Raw genomic sequence first — 24,589 nt, 5'->3', positions numbered from 1 at the left:
GGATCCTGTCGGATAGTTCCCCGAGCAGACCATCAAAGTCATTTGGCGGAATGCCTCATCACCAGAACTTTCAAACAAGCACCAAGATGTAGCTTGGCTGGTGGTGAGAAGGGCCCTCCGCGTCAGATCCTTCCTGCATGCCCGAAGTCTCGCCCCCTCCGCGCAATGCCCCCACGGTGGCTGTGGTGGGGAAGAGACGGTTGCCCACCTCCTCCTGGAATGTGTCTTTGCAAAGCAGGTGTGGAAAGAGATGCAGTGGTTTTTGTCGAGGTTCATCCCAAGCAGCTCTGTAACACGGGGGTCTGTGCTCTACGGGCTGTTCCCAGGGACGCACACCGAGACAAACATCAACTGCTGCTGGAGGACTATCAATTCGGTGAAAGACGCCCTTTGGTCTGCCCGAAACTTGCTGGTCTTCCAGCGCAAAGAGTTGTCCACAACCGAATGTTGCAGACTGGCACATTCCAAGGTCCAGGACTACGTGCTGAGGGACGCACTAACGCTTGGGGCAGCCGCAGCAAAGGCTCAATGGGGAAAGACCACAGTGTAAGGTCCCCCCACCAAGCTGAACTGAGGGGCTGGATCCATGGGAAACCCCTCGAACTGTATCAGGAAAATTTTGTGTGCTGTCAATGTAAAAATGTATATGGCATGACAATGAAATGGAAGGGTTGTGAGGCAACTCATGATTGTATAGAAGGACACTGATCACCTTTGCACTGTTTGTATTTTTTGACTTGATGCTGTTTTAAACTGTTTGGGAATGTAATTTTTACAGATTTTTATGAATAAAGTATATTTTGGAAATAAAAAAAAATAAAAAAAATAAACATAGTTCAGTTGGGCCGAATGGCCTGTTTCTGTGCTGTAAATTCAATGTAAGTCTACGAAATATGATTGACATGATGCATAATTCCAGAACTTTGTTTTTATTTTGTGTAACAAAATTTTCACTACAATTTCCAGAAAAAAACAGTTCACCTTCCATTCTGTGAAAGCTGAATGCACGTTAGCCAATTATGGGTTTACATCGATGGCAGCTCTGTAAACTTTTGCAGGCCTCAACTTGCCATCAGAGAGTATTGGCGATGACAAGCAACAGCAAGCATGTACCATGGCAAATACATGGTGGCAACAATCATTTTTCAAAAAATAATAGTAAATAACTCAATAGCAGCATTGTGTATTCTTGCCATGCTCGAGAGTGGCAGCAATCAGCTTCACACATGTAATCCCCCTTGTGGTGAGTTCCTGATTTCCTGCGCTGGGAAAGGTGAGTAATATATGGGGGCTGAGCATTTAACCAGAGGTAGAGTGTTTGTTTAAAAAAAAGATCAAAGGGCAAGCCATCCTAGGCCTGCTGCCATACACCTTAAAACAATGTTATTGAAAACTACACTGTGGAGGTGCAGAGAGCAAAAAGGGAAGAAAAAGCAACTTTAAAATGGGAATAAAGCAGAAACTGAAAGAGCCAAATATGTATTTCAAATATCTTTAATAGAGTTTCAAATTACAATAAAGTAGAACAAAACGAGGAGGAAATACAAAGAGTAGGCAATTACATTATTGTCAAACAAGAACAAGTTAAAATGGACAAAACTAACCTGGCTCAAATCACAAAGCAGAGGTTCAACACTTAATGACTCAAGTGTGAAACAAACCAATCAAAATCTAATGTCGTCTTTACAGGAATAGGGCAGTAGCAACAAGCCATTGATTTGCATAGTGCTGGGGAATCAACCTTTTCCGCACACCATTTTAACACCAGAGGTGCTTATCCATTGTCTCTCGAGATAAGGAGGCCAAAGAGAGAGAGAGAGAGATTTTAACACCCAACCTCTACAAGATTAAATGACAATGCTGATTTTTTTAAAAAGTGGGACACAAGGTCATCGATCTGAAACATTAATTCTGTTTCTCTCACCACAGATGCTGCCTGACCTACCGAATGTTTCAACATTTTGTGTTTTTCTATCACATTTCCAGCATCTGCGGTATTTTGCTTTTGGCTGAATAAAAAAGGATGGAATATGAGAACAGACGTTTTGAAAACTGAAAACCTAAATTATGCTTTTTGAATTGATGCTGTATTTTTACGGACAAACTGATCAAAGTAAAGCTGGGAAAGGAATCTACACATTATGCCATTAATGTAGCTTTAAATCTGGGGAGGGGTATTTGCGTTTCAGAAACTGCAAAATTTGCAATTATAAATTTAATGGGCCAGAAGTCAAACTCACTCCTATTTGAAAGCAATTGGGATCCTATAACTCACCAAGTCTTGGTTTCAAGAACATTCTATAGAATAGTACTCCCAAAGTATTACCTCCTTCCCTCACCCTTTCTAAGAGTGCTAAATCGTAATGGAGTATGATGCAAGTCTGCATGTCAGTAGACTATTTAACTATGGGAATCATCACAGCCCATCCCAAACTGGTTCTCTGGATATATCCATACACGTATGCAGCCAGCAAAAAATCAGGAGTCTGACTCATTGATTGCCCTCCCCCACCCCCGCCAAAGCCATGATGCTGAGGCCAATTGCAGTGACTCTACTGTTATTCCTGATGAGATCAACTACTTCAGCACAGACTAAGGATCAGACCTGGTCCTTTTGGCTCAGTGCTATAGCACAAGGTATATTTGTCCACTAAACCATTAGGGGTAGGGATTTGCCCTGATTTTTCTTCCCATGTTTGATGTTGATGATATGGCTATCTCCCTCAAATAAATGACCACAAAGGGTTTCAGCTCCATCAGTTAGTGTTTAGATAACCTTTAATCTCTCAGAAGTTAGAGATGACTGGAGGTTTTTAGTTTGATTCAAAGGCCATGCATTCTTTCCAAATGCTTCAGTTATTCAGCAGTGGAATCATGTTTAACTTGGGTTATTTTAAACAAATATCCTCAGTATAATATTGGAGGAAGGGAACATACAACATAGTGCCCTACATAGTAATAACTGCTTTGTAGTCCCTAATTTGAGGTTCAGGAAATTTAGGACCAAGTCGAAGAGGTCAAGTAACACTTAATGAAAAACATCCTTTGATAACACATGTCAAAGGGAGTTAGAGACTGTCCTAAGTGAGGTCTCCTGTGGATTTTGCTGGTGTGAGAGAGGATCTGAGAAACTACCAGAAATTAGAGAGAGATTTAGGACAAGGACCAACACTTGAGCCAAGAAAGGTTATAGGACATTAAAAAAGCAGATCACTTAATGAAGACTGGAAATGTCCAGAGCCAGCTGATATAAATTCTGACTCCTAGTAACCCCTGCAGTGAAAGCTGAGTTCAGTAAGTTCTCTGAATCAAGTATCAAACATGAGATCTATGGATTCAACTGGCACACTCAGACAGAGGCAGATTTTTTTTTAAAAGTCATCAATTGGGAACTGCTGTTTACTAGTGACAATATTGAGCATTGCTGCTGCAGAATTGGATGGAACTCTAGGCGCTGTATTTTAAAAGGTTTTACCCTGCAGAAGTTAATATGCCCAGCCCTAACTAGCTCACCTCACTACAACAGTTGAAATGTCAATATTACTATGTCAAAAAAGTACATAATCTTTTGTATGTGCCTGAGGGCTTGTGTGCACATTAAATAGGTTGTGAGTGTATTTACAAGCAGTATGCTATGGGTAGTGTTGTTAAATGCAGATTTCCAATTCCTTCACATTACTTATGAGGTAGGTTATTGGTAAATTCTTTGTCTTGTCCCACCTATTATATTTAACAGCCGATTTTAATTGCTCCACCATTGGCAACCATGCCTTCAGCTGCCTGGGCCCGAAGCTTTGGAATTCCCTTCCTAAACCTCTCTGCCTCACTTTCCTCCTTTAAGACACTCTTTGAAACCTATCTTTTTGACCAAGCTTTTGGTCACCTGCCCTAATATCTCCTTGTGTGGCTCTGTCAAATCTTGTTTGATAACATTCCTATCAAGTGCCTTGGGACATTTTACTATGTTAAAGGCAATATATAAATACAAGCTGTTGCTGTTCCGTGTTCTCATGATGGATAAGGCTCACTTCTCTCCTCACAGACAGCAGAGATTGCATGCAACTTCCTTTTATCAGCAGGACAATCAAATTCTGCAGAATATGGTGGTAACACATTTTCCTGACACTTAATTGTGATTGGCACAGGCCTGCAGTGGTTCGACTGTTTCGTTGGTTACTTCACATGCACCCTAAAGTGCCCTCTGCCTGTCACTGGAGCTTTTAAGCATTAGCCACGGTCTTAACAAACAACCAGATACTTCTCACACTAATCAGAAACCACCTACAAGATAAGATTTGCATAAAGTCTGTTGATGTTACAAGGAGTATACAAAGCCCTGGCAGCGACTGGAAAGCATAAATCTCATTAGTTGGTGGTACCTTATCCTGAAATTCTTTAGTAGGATATTCTAGTTACAAAAGTATCATTTCATACACCTTGATGTAGCTGGAACACTGAACAGAACAACATTGTTGAAAATTGAACACTGCTTGATTGGATCGAACAAACAAGCTGTGCTTTAAAGGTATTGTGTTCACTACTCTCACCATAGCATCACTTTGCCATCCTCTGGCTCTTCGTTTCCCCTGACAAGAAGGAAAGCTCCAATGCAAAATGCTTTATGATTGCACCCGAAAAACCGATGAAGCTCATGTCAGGCCAGGCAGGTACACTGGAGTGACAGACCGATCCCATTCAAACCCCTGAACCCCTGAATTAAAAAATGAGCAAGCTCCTGGACTATCAACGCTCTAGAACAGCAATTCACATTTTTATAAAGATTCCTAAAATAAATGTTTTTAATTCTGTTTGTATTAAATACTTAGCAAGTATTCTTAAATCATGCACAAGAGTTGATTTAAACCTTACATACAGACTTCCCGGATTGGCACAGATGGCAATGCACGAATCTGTATGTTGTCACTGTCATGTTCTATTTCATATAATCCAATCAAAATTCCCTCATATTGCTGGAATACCAAAATGAAATAAGTAAATCACCCATCTCAAAACTTTAAAGTAGTAACTAATAATTTTCATGTACAGATACATCAAAATATACTGGTATCATGTCTAATCTCCATTATACCTGATCACCAAATGTTCATCACTAGATGAACTTTTAAAAAAATTAACAAGCTGAAGCCAATAGGCTGAACGTTTCAGGTTTATGCAATACACAAGTCTGCAGTTTAATTCCACATTCCATCCCTTCAGGAAAGTGCACATTTACTGAGGATCTTTAATTTCAACCTTGCAATTTGAGGTGAGAATACAGAAACAAATACAAGGGGAGAAAATGTCAGACTGATATTTCAATTCTCCGTGTTTACCTCAAATCCAGCTTGAAGTCTGTGATCCTCAATTAATCTGAACATGCCATAGATGGTCACACAAATAGTTTGATCTAATCAATGGCTCAGTCCAAGACACCTCTGATTTACAGCTTTTAAAAAAAATTACAGGTCCCAATGATAAGATTTTGTTTTAAAAAAGCATCATGCAAAAAGTCTGAATGACCCAAAGCAAGAAAACATAATCACCAGATTGAAAATGACTTGAATGATATGCCCATTTTAATTTTCTTTTCATAGTATGGGGAACTTCCATCCCATCTCAAGCCCGTTGCAGAATTACATAATGCTTTGGCTTCTCCAGGTAATGCTCAAAAGGTATTTTATTTTATAAAGGCAACATCGTGATAGGAGTAGTAATTTTCAGTATATACAATATATGATAGATTCCAATTTCCTATTATAACTGTGCAAATTATACCTTACACATCACACTTCGCATCCCCTACCCCCAACCGCCTTGTATTAATAGTTGACACCAATAACGAGAATGTCCTCCTTGATGGTCACTTTGGGCTAATATCAATGAAAGCCACCTAATTTTCAAATTCAGTGTTGCATTCAATTTGAGGTAACGACATAGTCTTTCTAACCAGTTTCAAGTTTAGTTATTTCAAATGCAAATAAGCTGGATGCCTATCTGCCTGATGTGATTGTCAACTTCTCAAACACATTTCCAAATATATTTTAAATCAAAGAAATGTATAAAATTAATCTGCGATGGCCAAGGTAAATGCTGTGTTAGTACACTGGCAACCAGCTTGTGATAGTCAGACACAGATTGATAAATGTTTAAATTACTTTATATTGATTATAATAGATTATTTATATTTTTATATAAAGTGCATCAGCAAAACATCTTTCTTCAAGACAACACAAATAAGATTGTATTTTGCAGCAATTTTCTTTTAAATTTTTTTTACATAGTTAATACCCAACCGCCATCTTTTTTAAACGTCTTTCTTCTGACACACATTATCAGTTGTGTTATCTGCAGCGTTGAGGTATCCATGAAACAAATTCTGTTTCCAGAAGCATTACATGGCAACAATGCCCCAAAATCTGAAGATTTAGTTTCAACCATGCCACTCACTCACATGCTGTAAGGTGGGCACGGTGCCCAGAAAATGACATTTAACATACAGCCTCAAAGGAATTTTTTTTTGGGGGGGTGGTGGTGATTGGTGGGAGGCAGGTGATCTTCCACTAGATTGTATTATTAATGTTCATAAAGATGGAGCCATCTGTGTACCATCTCTATTAGTGGGACACAGAACAAAGTATGACATGAGAAAAGGTAATTTAGCCCCTCAAGCCCAGACACCATACACATTCTGGACCTTCATGGACTCTACTCAACTTCATCTCCCATGGGAGCTGAACAACTACAGATATTACTCATTCCACAAAATGTCATCCTTTTGCAAAAAGCACCTTCCAACTGCTCCTCATTCCAAGGGTGACATCCTTATTTTTGAACAATCATCTGCATTTTTAAACATACATTCATTAATCTGATTAAATAATTTACTGCCATATTTTGTATCAAACAGAATGAGTGAAGTATTTGTAATCTTCACTCTCCACAAAGCTTTTTCAGGTTGGAAGGTCTGCCTGTGTATTGTGCCACCAAATATGGAGCCTCAAAGTTCCTGCGAGTATTGCATCATCAATATATAGTTATCCTTGGAATCTCACTTTTTAAAGGAATCTTTTGGAAGATATCTAATCCACGGTGGGGAGGGGATATTAATAAAAAAAATCAAATCACTAGGCTGGATAATCTTCTACTTTTCTATCCTGTAGTAAAATTGGAGAACTGTATGTGGGCAGGTTCTCCTGTGCATTCAAGCTGCATCAGCTGCAGATTCCTCTAATTACCCAGGAGAGAAGAGGAATTATGTTTGGGTACAAATGCAGATGGGGAAGAAAAAGACCTCTGTTTTTTCCACTTTAAGTAGCGTTAAAAAAAATTGCATCTAAAGAATAAAATAAGTTACTCAGTTACAGTAACATATTTCCTACGGTAAACCTATAAACCTTTGAACAGCAATAGCCTTCTTCCTCCGGGTGTTAATGGGATGCTTTGTTCTGAAAGCAGCTGTATCAGTGAACATTGTTGTTTGTTTATGGGCTGGGAATTGTCTCTAGACTTCTTTAATCACATAGTGCCTTTCAACTCATTTTTTTTGGCCTTTAACAGGCAAGAGTTAAAAAAAACTTTCAAAGGACCCATCTCAAACGCTTCATTGAAACTACAAAGATTCTACGACCTCAACTGATTATGATGGGCTTGGGTGTCAAAAGACTCCTAACTTTTGAGGATGTCAATTCCTTCTTTGAGTGGCTAAGGAATAGTACTTAATCATAATCCTGCAACACAAACTGTTCACGAGCACTATTAAAAAAAAAGTTTCATTTCATTTAAAGGAAAATGATAAAGCTCCAAACCAGATTAGAGATTAGGAGTTTTTATCCTCTCTCTAATGGCGTAGTCACATGAGACAAACTTCAATCAAAAGTGGTTGATGCTAGGTTGACAAACTCTGTTAAAAAGCACCAGCAATGAGAAGTGGAGAAGCTATAATTAGCTTCAATGTGTTACTGAGCACTAGTCAGTGACCCTGTTATAAACTGCATATGTGAGGTGAGAAAAGAATTACATTCCTGACAACACCCAATGACTTGCATGTGATGAAATACTACTTGGTTGAGGGCTGGCTGGTGGTGCATGCTAGTGACTCCAGCTAGTCAGCACTGTTAGGAAAGGGACAGGAGAGAAAAGAGACAGAGGAGTTGAAGTGGCAATGGCGGGGATGGAAATGGTGGTGGTTGTTGGGGTGGAATTTAAAGAGCAAAGTCAGCCAAGTATGTGTTATCTTAACCCTTTACAGATTCCTTCGATTTGTTGGCACCGTGAGTTTTAGCTTTACTGTTGGGTTTAAGTTTTTGTGTAAAAAGGCAAATTCAAATAACCTTGTTCATACAATTGAATGCCAGGTGCCTGGCTCAGTGGCTAAAGAGTGATGGACGCTGGAGGGTTGCTGAGTAAATACGTGCAGGAAAACAAACTTCATGTCAGACAACCACCAACAAGATACACTTACTCAGTAAAGTTATGTGCAAGCCACAACCACAGTGCAACTTTCTTCAAATATACAATGGCCCTGATTTTGCTGTGGTAGTGATGGCGAAACTGCTAGCACTCGCCACTGAAACAGACAGTAATAGTGGGAGTCAAAAAGTTACACTTCGTTGAATGAGGTATAACTGGGTTTTTAAGCGCCTATTAACTTTAGAATTACTGTTAAACACCCTCACTGTCCCTGAAAAGCTAATTTTATATTTGTGGAATGTCAACAATAAAAAATCCACATTTTTTAACAACATAAAATGTTTTTTTTTAAAAAAAAATTTGCTAATCTTTATTTTAGCTTCTATCTTAATACCGACATACATTTATTTTGCTGTCTGAAAATTTAAATTAAAAGTGGAGTTCGTAAGTGTCTTTAACATTTCTGGTTTGCTGCGTGTGAATACTTCAATTTGATTGGTTGCCTAACTGCTTGATGACATCATTGCTGCTGCACGCCAAGACATCCCCTTGACTTGGGGCCAGATTTAAACTGCTGTCAGGAAAGGGGAAATTCCCACCACAGAGATTGCTAGATCTTTGTGGACAGCGTTCTTCGAGGTCAGCAATGAGCACCTTTGCTTCGCTGCTTACCAGAAAATCTGGGCCAATATACAGATACTTGCAAATAAATCAGAGTGTATAGGGTTGAGTTTTACCACGGACTTCGGGAATCTGACATTGGGGCGAAAAGAGGGTCCCGAGTCCGCACTTGCTGATTTTACCACAGGCGCCCTTCTAATTGACCGCATGCGGGCCTGCCAAGTAATTAAGGACGGAGCCAGCCCAATCAGAGGCTCGGCAGCTCTGAAGCCTCAACAGCGCCACAAGGAGAGGTGGGGGGTGTTGTTGAGGCTGGCAGAAGACCTTGGGGGCACCTCAAAATGAAGGCGCCCCCGGACAGCTATTTGAAAATTAAAGCTTAGCAGGCCAAGGGCGGTAGGCCTCACGGGACGGAGGAGAAAACCCTCTGGATGGCCCATTGGGGCCACAGGGATGGACGTCCCTGACCACATCTCCCTTTTTGAGCTATGGAGCCTCTGGCTCCAATGGCTCCCCCCGGCTGTCGCAGAAGATGGCAGCCTCCCCACATGAAGGGGGTCGCTCTGCTGTCAGCCCTGTAAAATGGCCCATAATTGGGCCCTTAATTATGCAAATTGGCTGCCCACCTCTGTGGAGCAGGCAGCCAATCCACCTCGCAGCCTGCCTTGTGCCTGCTGCTGGGAAACTTCCCCGGTGGCGGGACAGCGACAAGGAGCCGTTCCAACGTGGCTCCCTGCTATTTTGCCTGCCCTCCCCACCACCTCCATTCCCGCCATCTGGGGGCTGGTAAAATTAAGCCATAATATGTTGTTAAATTCCTGATTTAAACAATTTGAAAGAAGAGTTTAGGATATTCAGATGCAGCTAAACTAACTATAAAGGCATTGCTGGCTGGTTTGGAGGAAGATTTTCTAAATATGTATCAATTATTGTACCATGCAAACTGGTGAATTTATGGAGCGATATATAAAGAGAAGCACACAAAGACATACAGCGTACAACTGAAAACTGTAACAAATAAATCCTACTTCAGTAATGTGACAGGATAGAAAGAGTCTGGAAATTTATAAAGAATGAAGAGCCAAAATAAAAAAAAATGCAAAAGAAACTCAAATGTTTTGGGGAGAAATGGACAGAAAGTGCACTTACCTTAATAAGTTTACTGCTTCAATGACCAGAGTGATTTAATGGAAGGTGAAAACAGCTAAGATGGGAGGTCCACCCACTTGCCCAAATTTCCAGGATGAGCTTAATTAGACATTTAACACAAGTGTCTGGTGCCAGGACCGCCTCTGAATTGAGAGCTTGCTCATTTAGGGCAAGGAATTGTACTCTGTTGCAGGATTTAAATGGCTGCAGCAGCTTAAAGGGCCAGGCATTATTGAACAACTTTTTTTTGGAAAGGAGGAGTGAAACTCTTTTGAAGATGTCTTTTTTTAAATTCTTTCATGGGATATGGGCATCGCTGGCAAGGCCAGCATTTGTTGCCCATCCCTAATTGCCCTTGAGAAGGTGGTGGTGAGCTGTATTCTTGAACCGCTGCAGTCCATTCTTTTTAACTTTTGTGTGGCAGTTTTGTACAACTGAGTGTCTTGCTAGGCCATTTCAGAGGGCAGTTAAGAGTCAACCACATTGCTGAGAGTCTGGAGTCACATGTAGGTCAGACCAGGTAAGGGCAGCAGATTTCCTTCCCTCAAGGAAATCAGTGAACCAGATGGGTTTTTAACCACAATCAATGATAGTTTCATGGTCAAAATTGCTGATTTGCTTTCAATTCCAGATTTTCATTAATTAATTGAATTTATTAATTAATTGAATTTAAATTCCACCTTCTGTTGTGGTGGGATTTGAACCGGTGTCCCCAGAGTATTCACCTGGGTCTCTGGATTACTAGTCCAGTGACATTAACACTGCACCACCATCTCCCCCATCAAAGATCTGCCACAGGACTTCAGCCACAGCCTTCAGTAGTAGTGGAAGTGCTGCTGGGCCAAATGAGGCAGAGGAGGGAGGCCTTGTTAGGGACTAAGTGGAAAAAGGCCTCAAAAGGAACTGTTCAGCTCAGTGGTGGTGCCAACTCAGTGCAGCAAGGTCAAGCAAGGCAATAGGAATCAGGCACATCTTCCAAGAATACACACACAACCCTTCCCTCTCACTTTTGAAGGGCTTCAAGAGCATATCATTAATACCCAAGGGGTACTGCAGGGCCCATTAGACTCCCAGCCACACCTGCAAGTGTTTCTTTACGAGCAGCCTTATTTCTGTGGTTCCCGCTAAAAGCCTCACAGTCTACAATTCATTGTCTAATGCACCTGTCTCACTCCTGCCATTGGTTTGCCTGCTGACATCCGGGTTTTATTGCATCTCATGATAACCAGTGGATCACTGTTTGCATTGTAATGTTTCCCCTTTCTTCTTGGCTGAAGCCTTTGCATGAAAGCTGGCTCAAACAGGAATTTATTGCTCAATGCCCAATTTTTGTCTGAAAAAAGACTAAATGTGAGGTAGAATGAAATATGCTCAGAGATCACTATTTGGTCAACATCTTTACTCAGTGAGGATTCCATGTCCTGTGATACCCAAAAGCTGTCAGTTCTTGAATGCACATTGTGACATGGCGAATACTAGGTGTTATGCCAAGTGGTGGGGAAGTAGAAGCTCCAGATATCCGCCAGGGTCATCGCAACACAATTATTGAAAAAAGTCACCCTAGGTCGCCAGAGTCCTGAAACTTCTCTTAAATGGGCCAACACTTGACCTAGAGGTAGCGGCCGTTAAGTACCTGGAGGACAATAGTGGTTAGGTGGTGCTTGAGGTATCCTTGTAGGAAAATTTCATGGCAGCATATTAGAAACAATGCTTCAGCCAAAAAGACAGACAGCAGAAAGGCTGTCCATGTTATGGACTTGGGTCCAGCAGCTGATGTTGCAGGCAAAGCTCTTCATTTCGAACAAATAGCCAGAGAGCTAATAAAGGCTAACCAGAATCTTAACTTTCCACTCACAGAACTCATGCTGAAACAATCTGTAATTAGGAATGCAACAGTGTAGCTGCAGACCTTAAAACTAACCGGAACTTTATAAATTTTGCAGGATTCTGTACCAATCAGAATCCTAGGTGGCAGTTCCCAAGTATGATGGCAGTTCAAGAGAGAGAGCGAGCACAAGAGAGCAAAGGCGAGGGCAAGAATGGTTGCAAGAGATTGAGAGACAGCAAGTCAGCAAATTGCATTTATACAGCAGCTTTCATGTCCTTGAAACATCCCAAAGCTCTTCAAAGCCAATGAAGTAGTTTTGAACAGTAGTCACTGTAAATGCAGCAATGTGATGAATGACCAGCTAATCCGTTTTGGCAACGTTGGTTGAGAGACAAATGTGGGCCAGGACACAGACAACTCCCTTGCTCATATTTTAACAGTGCCATAGAATATTTACATCCATCTCAACATAGAGTGGTTAAAGGATCACTTCCATAATGTTGGGCAGCCTTTGGTGGCCTCAGAGCTTGAAATCAACAAAACTGCACTTCATGGAAAAAGCCTAGAGATACTCAATAAGGTGGCAGATAATATAATTTACAGACCAAAAGCCCTAGGAGAAGCACCTGGGCTATAGTTCACATACTGCAACTAGTCAACAACTTGGTCTAATGCAAATTTACCACCCAAACAATATATGGGTGAGGTTTGGATGAAGATCTTCCATAGATTCTATTATACCCCACATAGAATGGCTAAATTAAGGCACGAGTCACAAGGTAGGTGGTAGCACTGGAACCCTTTTCCCCCCGCATATTATGGTATTATCCTAAAATCTTTCCTTCTGGGGCCTGGTGGTGGGAACTTTTTTTTATTCATTCATGGGATGTGGGCATCGCTGGCCAGGCCTGCATTTATTGCCCATCCCTAATTGCCCTCGAGAAGGTGGTGGTGAGCTGCCTTCTTGAACTGCTGCGGTCCATGTGGGGTAGGTACACCCACACTGCTGTTAGAAAGGGAGTTCCAGGATTCTGACCCAGCGACAGTGAAGGAACGGCGATATAGTTCCAAGTCAGGATGGTGTGTGACTTGGAGGGGAACTTGCAGGTGGTGGTGTTCCCATGCATTTGCTGCCTTTGTCCTTCTAGTTGGTAGAGGTTGCGGGTTTGGAAGGTGCTGTCTAAGGAGCCTTGGCGTGTTGCTGCAGTGCATCTTGTAGATGGTACACACTGCTGCCACTGTGTGTCGGTGGTGGAGGGAGTGAATGTTTGTAGATGGGGTGCCAATCAAGCGAGCTGCTTTGTCCTGGATGGCATCGAGCTTCTTGAGTGTTGTTGGAGCTGCACTCATCCAGGCAAGTGGAGAGTATTCCATCACACTCCTGACTTGTGCCTTGTAGATGGTGGACAGGCTTTAGGGAGTCAGGAAATGAGTTACTCGCCGCAGGATTCCCAGCCTCTGACCTGCTCTTGTAGCCACGGCATTGATATGGCTACTCCAGTTCAGTTTCTGGTCAATGGTAACCCCTAGGATGTTGATAGTGGGGGATTCAGCGATGGTAATGCCATTGAATGTCAAGGGGAGATGGTTAGATTCTCTCTTGTTGGAGAAGGTCACTGTCTGGCACTTGTGTGGCGCGAATGTTACTTGCCATTTATCAGCCCAAGCCTGGATATTGTCCAGGTCTTGCTGCATTTCTACACAGACTGCTTCAGTACCTGAGGAGTCCCGAATGGTGCTGAACATTGTGCAATCATCAGCGAACATCCCCACTTCTGAACTAATGATTGAAGGAAGGTCATTGATGAAGCAGCTGAAGATGGTTGGGCCTAGGACACTACCCTGAGGAACTCCTGCAGTGAAGTCCCGGAGCTCAGATGATTGACCTCCAACAACCACAGCCATCTTCCTTTGCGCTAGGTATGACTCCAACCAGCGGAGAGTTTTCCCCCTGATTCCCATTGACTTCAGTTTTGCTCAGGCTCTTTGATGACATACTGGGTCAAATGCTGCCTTGATGTCAAGGGCAGTCACTCTCACCTTACCTGCTGCCAAGACACACACTTAGCCATTAATAATGAACCCAAGATATGTTTGTGGAGATTCATGTCAAAGATGAAAGCTTTACAGTTTACGCATAATTCTATTGGCATTGCTGTGGGCAGAGAGACTTACTGTCTTGGCATAATGCTCAAAAAAGTCACCTATATATTCCCATTAAACGAATGGGGTCTTTGAGAATATGAATCTGGAGCTGTTGTGGTGGAGGGGGAGAGACTTCCTGCTTGGACACAACTTTACTGCTGACGTTAGAAAACATGAGGGAACTATAATGGCGGACGCCGGGCTCAACCAGGGATGCAGCTGTGCACTTGTCTTTATTCTGTCTTCACTATTTCTTTCTGTTTTTTTGTGAAGAAGTTAATTAGAAAGGGAACTATGAGGGTATAGCTGGAGTTCATTGGAATATTTGTCCCATGCTTTATTAAAAGTCTTACGCTAAATAAAATTCTTTTCATTAAAAATAAAATCAGCTTTGCAGATGATAAATCAGTAACTAAAACCTCCCCTCCTCCAAATAAAGACTAATTACTTACCCATGGAGATGTGATCTGCATTTTCACACCCTACAGTACATAGTATATCCTAGCTCAATAGATTCTACAGAAGTCATTTACCTTTAATGCACCAGAGATTACAGATGGGCAGTGTTACCCATTCTCTACTCATGTATAAAGCTCTAGGATCTGCACTGTGGCACCAATTCTCTTTGATCTGAAGCCAAACAAAATAACTAACCACTGAACACTACAACCTCATGGTTTGTGGGTACAAATGGGTAGGATGTGTAGAGGATGCATATCATTCAAAGAAGACAATCTGTTGTCTTCATTGTTACTCCACACTTCATATAACAAACTAGAACAAAAAGTAGGAAGGGGAAAGGCACAGGAACCCCTCTTGTGCAAAAGCCAAAGCATTAGCTGTCAGCCTGATTTGCCAAAGACACAGCCATGCACTGCAGGTAAACCTGGACAGTAATGTTTAGTGTGTATTTGTGAGGATTGCTGCATGTGACAACTTTACATAGACCAGCAATGTGAACCTGACATGGAAGCAGCCTTGAAACAACTGAAATGTTCCTTAACCTGCCCCCAGGTTTCTTCTCTGCACAATGGTAATAGTGTAGGATGCACTCCTATTTTCAGTTATTGGCTTGCTTGGGTCGTTACACCACAGAAACTAAATATTCCTACATTGCTCTGTGCAAGAGACACAAGGATTTAAAACTTTGTGGGCATCGACATTGCGAAAGTGACATTCTAGGTCTGGTTTGTGTGGCAGTGGATACAAGGAGACAAGTTTTTCCACTCATATAGCCCGGGAGGTAGCTTTAGGTAAAAGTTCCAACTGAGTCCCAATAAAGGCCTGCTCGGGTCTGCAAAAAAAAAAAACCCAGGCCCAACAGAACCACATCCGACCCAAGCCCAACCCGGCCCGAGTCCTTCCATTTTATTCCCGCGCCCGACCCGACCATCAGTTAACTTACCTTCCGTTTTTCACTTTGTTGCTGATCTGCACAAGCTTAAAATAACTGTAACAAAACTACTTTTCTAGTCCAAAAATTAAATTAACATTGCAGCCACTTACCTGTGAAAGAGCATGTTCGACCCAGCCCGATCTGAGCGCGAATGCCGGACCCGGAAGTGCAACCCGACCTGAACCGAACCCGACACATGTCATCGGGTCCCATCGGGTTCGGGCTGTGTAGCAGGCCTTTAAGTCCCAATGTTCCTCATCAGAATTTTGTATGCTTGCACTGAAAGAACAGATACTTCAGAGGTTGCTCGACATTTTAGGAAACTTGAAAAAGAATAAAAAGCCAGGACAAGGCAATTGGAATATCGGATACTTTGCCCGTTGCTGAATTATTTCTCGAGACTTTGTTTCAAATTTTGCACAAGACGGCCAATGTGATGATCTAGGTAACTGTAGCTGGGGAAAAATGAACGAATGCAAAGGAAGAGGTCCTGCAGCTTTATACAAGATCACAAGATAATTAAAGACGAGGGGCAAGATTTTCCTGCCGGGGCCAGGAAACAGACATCAGGGCTGTTTCCAGGTCCCGATCCCGCCTCTGGGGAAGCAGTCACACCCCTCGATTTATTACTGTGGCTGCCGCTTCATTGCATTAACTGCAAGTGGAAAGATGTCTCAGGAGAGGCTGAGGCCTGGAACCTGGGGCAGGGCGGCCTCTCGTTTCGTGGATGCAGACCTGGAGGTCCTCCTCGAGGCAGTGAGCGAGAAGAGGGAGGTCCTTTTCTCGGAGGGTAGCAGGAGGAGGTCATTCTCCCAGATAAAGTAGGCCTGGATTGTGGTCACCAACACTGTGAGCTGACAGAGTGTGGCGTGCAGAAAGTGGGTCCAGTGTAGGCAGAGGTTCAATGACCTTCTTCACTTGGACAGGGTGAGTGCAATGCCAGACCCTCATGACAGGTCTCTGGATATTCAATCTCCAGCAGACACACCAACTGGGGATCCTGAGCATGTATGCTGCTCCTGAACATGGGAGGAGTGTGTGCCCAGGGCACTTACTGACCCCTCAGAATGGCTCAAAGCAAGACTGGTGCTGAGGACCTGCCAGCACTGAAATATGCAGCTTCTAATGAATAGGAGCAGTTGGCACTGGCCATAGAGGTCGGCCAGCAGTGCCTTATCTCACTCTCTTTCGTCCATACAGGAGAAATGGGCACATAATGCCTGTGAGAGGGCCCAGACGGAAGGAGGGGTTCCATACCTGCATGTTATCACCACAATGGAGGAGGGAGCCATGGACATCACCAGGGTCACTGACCATGAGGATGTCAGGCAAGGCAAAATGGGCATCCATTTTGGAGATGGTGATTAGAGAGTCCAATGCCGTTAAGGGGGAGTGCATGCTGAGTTGCATTGCGAAGCCTCAGCACATGCAGAGGCCTCTGCTCTCCAAGGTTAGTTCTCACGATCTCTTCTTGTGTCTACCACAGTTGGAGACGTCGAGGCAATTAGACCATCTCCCTCACTATCAGCGGGCCAAGTGCAGCAACATCAGAGCTCAGAGGAGGCACCGTCACACCTTATAAAAGTGAACCCCCCACCAGTGCAAATACAGTCACCTCGGTGGGTCCTCGATTAGATTAGATAGGGTGGGACTGGTGAAAAGCACCTTTTGAATGTGTAGGAGGAGGTGACAGAGGCAGCAGTGGGCAACCCCTCTCAGAGGATGGAGGACAGACACAGCCCTGCTCACCTGGGAAAGATGCAGGGCCTGAGGAGTTACAAGAAAGGCAGCTCTACCTTGAGGCAGTGTGCAGGCTGAGAATGGAGGAGTCTATCCAGCTCACGTGTGCCACAATGGCTCAGGGCTTTCAGCACATGAGCTCCTCCACCTCCTGCGAGGTGCCACCAAGGTCCACAGCTGAGCCTTGGAAGGAGCCTGAGTCGAAGTTCAATACTGCAGTTACTTTGACGGCTACTGGTAGGGCATGGTGACAATGCGAGGTGTGAGGTGTTCCATGATGAGGGCACAAATCTCTGTGACCATCTGCTTGGATAGGCACAGTCTCCTCCGGCACTAGTTCTCGGTCAGCTCAAGGTAGTGCCGTCTTCGGTGGTAGATCCTATGCTGAGGGTATGGCCTCTGCTGCCTTCCTGCCCCTCATCCCTCTCCTCTGCCCTCCTGCTGCCCGGGATTCTGCCCTTACAGTGGAGGATGTTGCTCCTCATCACCACTGGACCCGAAATCTGAGAGCCATGCTGCTGCCTTCCTTATGCTCAGGTGACCTCCCAAATATGTCTGAAAGGCTTGCCCCCTTCTGTTATGCCCCCATGATGCCAGGAGGGTTAGGACCCCCTGCGCTGCCCATGCGCTTACTGACCACTCTCCTCACAACCTCTGCTGGCCCAGTGGCACCTTTGTGCTAATGGCCGTGACCCCTCTGCACCATTCTGCCTTTCATGGGGTCCACCTAATTTGTTGGGGTGGCAATGACTGGTTCCCTGCTATTTTGCTGCCTCCATGCACCTGGTCCGGCCCAGACACCACGTGCAGCCTGTGCGGCCCTGCCAAAATCAAAACATGGCCCTCAATGAGCTCTTTAAGTACCTTAATTGGCATCATTACTGGATTAGGTGGTTCCTGGGGCTGCCCTCCTGCCGCCCTGGTGAAAGTTGTTGGTGCTGGGAAACTGGCATGCCAGCCGGTGCCGGTATTTTCATTCCCTGCCGGCCTCTGTTCCTGCCCCGGTGGGACCTCAAAATCCTGCCTGTAGGCGGCCATTTGGCCCAACTTAATTCATCCATCCAGAGAGAGACTAAAGGCATCCCCAATGATTTCAGGGTTTCAGCCTCCACCACTCTATCAGGTAATCCATTCCTGACATCAAACACTCTGACATTAGTCCTAAATTCACCTTTTACTCATCTGAACCCATGTCCTCTTGTCCTACTCTCATAATTTAATTTAAAGTAGGAGACCATTTGTGGTACTATTCATCTGCAATGTTGTTTTCATGCATGTTCTCAGCACACAGTTTCCCCAAAACCCATAGTGCTGGGCTATATTCATATAGTGTGTGGAGGATATGGAATGAAGCAATACACACATTCCTCAAAGGTCTGACACTGAAAATTTGATGCAATGCTATAGGTCAGAGTTGAAAGACAAATGGTCTGACCAAGACACGATAACTGGAAAATCCACATAGTAATTTGCAGATGAGGCATTTTTAAATCCCTACTCTAAGGTCTAAACTGAGATAAGACATAGTCCACAAACACAGGAATTTACGTATTTTATTTTTTATTTTTATTTAGAGATACAGCACTGAAACAGGCCCTTCGGCCCACTGAGTCTGTGCCGACCAAGAACCACCCATTTATACTAACCCTACAGTAATCCCATATTCCCTATCACCTACCTACACTAGGTAGGCCAATGGCCAATTTACCGATCACCTGCGGTGGGAGGAAACCGGAGCACCCGGCAAAAACCCACGCAATCACAGGCAGTACCCAGAATTGAACCCGGGTCCCTGGAGCTGTGAGGCTGCTGTGCTAACCACTGCGCCACTGTGCCGCCCACATAGTGCATGGGTTATAAATGGTGTATAAGTTCTCTTTTTTTTAAAAACAAAAAATGGAAAAAACTGTGGAACTTTTAGGGGAGGAGTGGGGAAGGACACATACAAGTGATAGATTACAGTCAGCCCATTAGGAATAGCCTTATATACACATGAACAAGAGATTAAAGTAAAAGCAACACAGCACTACAATTAACTGCACAGCATTGCTCATCTTCAGCATAAACTAATGACCTTGTGCTCAAGCAAGCCTTGTACAATGTGGCAGGATGCCATTAACACACAGAGAACAAGTCTCTTCTACAGCACTAAGAACAATATTACATATGTTTACACCTGCAGAACTGGGCTCACAAATAAAGCCACTGTATTATTTGGAGGTGAGGATATTGCTTTGCAATCACCAGAATAATGCAATTGTCTTTGTCAATAATAATTCACAACCATCTGCAAAATATAACTTCTATTTGTATAATAAGCTAAAATAATAAATTTACAAAATATAATTTTATTTTCCTTATTTCTATTTGGTAAATTTGTTTTTCCTATCCCAGAATTTCCAGGTCCAAGGTACATGCTGGATAAAAAAGTAATCACTCTCAGCTAGTACTGGATGGCTCAGGTAGGTCTCCCTGTCCACTCATGTGCTGCAATCTGGGTAAACGTAGTGTCCATTATAACAGAGCCACCAAAACGTACGATTGGGCAAACTGCATTAGTGATAAAGGAGCCAGTGCTCATGTCTGACAACTCAGACAAGTATAGGAACTATGTAAAAAACACATATCCTGTCTAAATACGATATATTCTTGTATAAATGACATACAGCTCCAATGTGATGTACACACCAGTATTTCCTTTTACCCAGCTATGTATTATCGCTTCTCCAGGGTTGCACTATACGTATTAGAAATATATACACAATTCTAAATCTATTGTCTCAATAATGCTTTAAAAATTTACCTATTTCCCCATTAGTGCTGCTTGTTCATTTAGTCAAGTAAATGCATTTTCTTGATGTCATTTATACATGCTACTCAATTTTCCATTTTACTTCTGATTCCTTTTTCCCATTATTGCATACATTTAAGGCAGTAAGAATCATCACTTCTATCACTTGCAATTGATTTCGAAAAGTAAGTTTAGGGCAAATGCAGAACACCCACATAAGCATCAGCCAGTTAGGGACACTAGGTGGGTAGGATTGTCTTTTGCAATCAGTAAGATTCCAGATCTCCAGGGGACCTGCTTGTAAGTGACACCATTGGTGTCAAAGAAGTATATTTTCAATCTGCCCAGGTCTGGATTCAAAACAGTACTGTGATATGTGTTACTACAATCACACTGGTAAAATAGATACTTTTAAACATTTCTATTTCTTTATAGCCTGAAGGGAATGCGGATTTCCTGAGTATGAAACAATGTTACTTGCTTCTAGAGAATAAGTGCATAAAATGGCTGCTGTTGTACAGGAATTCTGGATGAATAACAGGATGGGATAGACAGTGAATTATTCACAATCAGACCTATGTATTACAACTGTTTGGTGTATAGATGGTGAGAGTTCATACTGTGCAATATACAGACAACAAGGTCACAATCTGTTCTCCAGGTCAGGCTGATGTCATTGCAGCTTTTCCAACACATTCTAAAATCTAGTGTAAGAGAGAATCACCTCAATACCAACGGGTTCTCCAAATATCGCTAAAGTAGCGCAACTTGTGTCTTTTTTGCCTTTTCCAACAATTTGCACCCCTCTTCTGAAGGTGCCAACTCATGTGGGGACACAATTCCACAGGCACCCCATTGTTACTTCACTCAAGTGACCATTCTTCATGTAGGAGCCGAGATAGTGAGTGTTAACAGGGAATTGTACAATGAGGGTATCACAGCCAAGCCAAATTGTGTCTTCGCCCAACAAACACATATGCTCTTCCAGCAGGAGAGTATAGTGATCAGGAGCAGGGCGCCATGCTGATTTTCCTCTCCCTTACCCAGGAGTGCCAAGACCAAATGCAATACCCCTCCACCCAAACTGGCTGAGATCAACTTACTCAGCACAGACAGGGGATTGAACACAAAACCTTCCTAATCTATGAATGAACCATTCACTGGATAAATTGCTGAACCATCAGGAAGCTCTAACTTGTAATTTTCAAACAGGAACCATAAAAATAAAAAAGTTGGGCACAACAGATGTGATGTATAATCCAGATTTGATGACAGTCTAAATTATTAGTAATTTAAGAAATTCTAACTCTCAGCTGCTACAACCCAAGTTTTCATCGACTCAATGTGAACGGTGCTGGTGAAGAGCTCCAAATGCAACTGACATTTCTGCACAGTTCTGGAACCTGAACTGATTTTAAAAAAGCTCATGAAATAAATAGATACTATGTGCTTACATATAATTTTGTGAAAGGGCCGTTGAAAACTGTCCCTTCTACCTAAGGGCATGTGCAAACACTGGGGAGTGGTGGTGACTGCACCTTCCTGATTATGCACAATCAATCAAATTTTAATTTGGTCTTCAGTAGTGCAGGTCATGATAATGACCAACACATTAGTTCTCTGTCAATTCCCTCTGCTGATCAACATGTCCGGGACACTTGCAGACCAAGCAGTAAATATTTTTTGGTGCAGCAGAACTAGGAGACCAATGGATGAAGGCTTCCAAAGCTGCATTTGATTCTTGTGGTAGCTTAGTACCTGTCATTAGAGATGGACATTGCTGGCTGTATTGCCATTGATAATGTTTGATCATTGCCCCTGCAGATTGTGTTTTCAGATTATTTAAAATCATTTCATATATATTAGGAAAATTACTGTATAAACAATTATTTCCCCTTCAAAATGGACAGACAACAAAGCTAAGAAAGGCAAAAGTGGAAATTTGCCCCCTGCAGCTACTGCACTTGTACATGTAAAATGGGGACTTGAGGGCAATGATGGGTGACATCACCTGTTTTGGGTGTATAATGAATATACCAGATATATATAGTTTATATACATCTATTACATTTGTTAAATACTGAAATAGTGCCCATCAGTGCCCACTTGTTCCCATGTTACAGGTACAAATGCAGTATCAACAAAGGGGCAAACTGCCACTTTTACCTCCCATTGTTGCCTCTATATTGTGCAGCACCTGTACAAGTGGAAATCTTTTCAGGAAAGTTGCAATTACCCCACCACTCATTCTCTCTTTAAACCAGTGGTCCAATAATTTAGAGTTGCTCCATCAGCACCACATTTGATCGTTGGAAACCTAATTTTCCAAAGGAAATGCTGTGTGTGCACCATCAAGCCTGCTACCCTGTGTGAACCTAACAATTCTGAAACAAAAGAAAGTGATTCACTGATTGGCATCATTGCTAAACACCTCAAGCACAAGTGGTGTAAGCTGCATGGTACGTTCGGGACTAAAGGTCAGAGATTGGAACTGTTTGGAATGTTCCTCGCTCAGGCTCCGGAGGTCTGTCAACTTCTGGATCATCTTCGGATACAACAACCGATTACCTGGAGGAGGATGTTTGACAAGTATGTATGACTGCAAAGTCTCAGATAACCCATCTAGAATACGCTCCACTTGAGCACGGTCCTGCAATCCAGGACGATCTAAAAATGGATGCAGAAACAAAAGATCATAAAACAGATCTCACGATAGGAAAAACAGACAAAAGCACGGAGAAGCTTATAGTTACAGCTTTGAATCAGAAGGTTGTGGGCTGAAGCCCCACACTTAGGACTCAAGCACATAATCTAGGCTGACACTCCAGTACAGTACGAGGGAGTGCTGCACTATCAGAGGTGCTGTCTTTTGGATGAAACATTAAACCCCTTGGTCTGCCTTCTCAGGTGGATGTATAAGATCCTATGGTACTATTCAAAGATGCGCAGTGGAGTTCTCCCAGTGTCCTGGCCACCATATATCAATCAACATAAAAAAAGTTTTTTGGTCACTTATCTCATTGCTGATTGTAGGATCTTGCTGAGTACAAAATGACTGTTGTGTTTCCTGCATTACAATAATGATTGCACTTGAATTTCATTGGCTGTGAAGCACTTTGGGACGTCTTGAGGTCATGAAAGGTGCAATATAAATGTAAATTAATTTTTCTTTCTTCCCACACTCGCAAACAGCTTTGCAAGAACAAATATGGCTGAACAAAAGATTAGCCAAATAACTGAAAACACTGAAAGGCATCAAAAAAGTAAAAACAAGAGGCAGGTTTTGAGGAAGGCTGCTCTTCAGTGTCATCCTTCCAAAATAGCAACCTTATTGTCCCCGACACGTTCAGGGACTTCAGACTATTCCATTATGGGAGGATCTGAGGGGGAATTTTATGCTGGCGGTGGGGGTTTTGATGTTGAGGGAAACCAATGCAGAGATTCCTGCATCACCTCTTATACGAACATATGAATTAGGAACAGAAGTAGGCCATTCAGCCCTTTGAGCCTGCTCCGCCATTCAACAAGATCATGATTGATCTGCTTGTGTTTCAAATTCCACACTCCCGTCTACCCCCGATAACCTTTGATTTCCTTGCCAAACAAGAATCTATCTACCTCGCCTTAAAATTATTCAATGACCCCCCCCCTCCACCACCTTATGAGGCAGAGAGTTCCAGAGTTGCACAACACTCTGAGAAAAAAATTCTCCTCATCTCTGCCCTAAAAGGGCTTCCCATAATTTTATAACAGTGCCCCCTAGTTCTGGACTCCTCCGCAAGAGGAAACATCCTTTCCACATTCACCTTGTCAAGACCGTTCAGGATCTTATAAACTTCAATCAAGTCTCCCCTCACTCTTCCAAACTCCAGTGAAAACAAGCCCAGTCTGTCCAACCTTTCCTCATAAGACAACCCGCTCATTCCAGGTATCAATCTAGTAAACCTCCTCTGAACTGCCTCCAACGCATTTACAACCTTCCTTAAATAAGGAGACCAAAACTGCACACAGTATTCGAGATGTGGTCTCACCAATGCCCTGTATAACTGAAGCATAACATCCTGACTTTTATTTTCAATTCCTCTCGTAATAAAGGATAGCATTCCATTCGCCTTCTTTATTACTTGCTGTACCTGCATACTAACTTTTTTGTGACTCTCGCTCTAGAACACCTAGATCCCTCTGCACCCCAGAATTCTGCAGTCGTTCTCTGTTTAAGAAATACTCTGATTTTTTATTCTTCCAGTCAAAGTGAACAACTTCACATTTTCCCACATTATACTCCATCTGCCAGATTTTTGCCCACTCACTCAACCTATCTATATCAGTCTGCAACCTCCTTATGTCGACTTCACAACATACTTTCCTATCTTTGTGTCATCAAATTTAGCTACCATGCCATCACTCCCCTCATCTAAGTCATTGATATAAATTGTAAAAAGTTGAGGCCCCAACACAGACCCCTGCAGGACGCCACTCATCACATCCTGCCAATCAGAAAAGGACCCAT

General features: G+C 42.8%; 1 protein-coding gene across 3 annotated transcripts in view; it reads right to left on the bottom strand.

The window, feature by feature from the left end:
- Positions 1-1,505: 1,505 nt before the first annotated feature.
- Positions 1,506-24,589, bottom strand: part of LOC137358744 (vitamin D3 receptor-like) — a 199,181-nt gene continuing 176,097 nt past the window's right edge. For all 3 annotated transcript variants that reach the window (XM_068025042.1, XM_068025040.1, XM_068025041.1), the window contains one exon: positions 1,506-22,746. In XM_068025042.1, the coding sequence (XP_067881143.1) occupies positions 22,484-22,746 (263 nt within the window). In that variant the 3' untranslated portion in view covers positions 1,506-22,483. The remainder of the gene's footprint in view (positions 22,747-24,589) is intronic.

Source organism: Heterodontus francisci, chromosome X, assembly GCF_036365525.1.
Source record: "Heterodontus francisci isolate sHetFra1 chromosome X, sHetFra1.hap1, whole genome shotgun sequence".
NCBI lineage: Eukaryota > Metazoa > Chordata > Chondrichthyes > Heterodontiformes > Heterodontidae > Heterodontus > Heterodontus francisci.
This window is presented reverse-complemented; position numbering and strand designations above follow the sequence as displayed.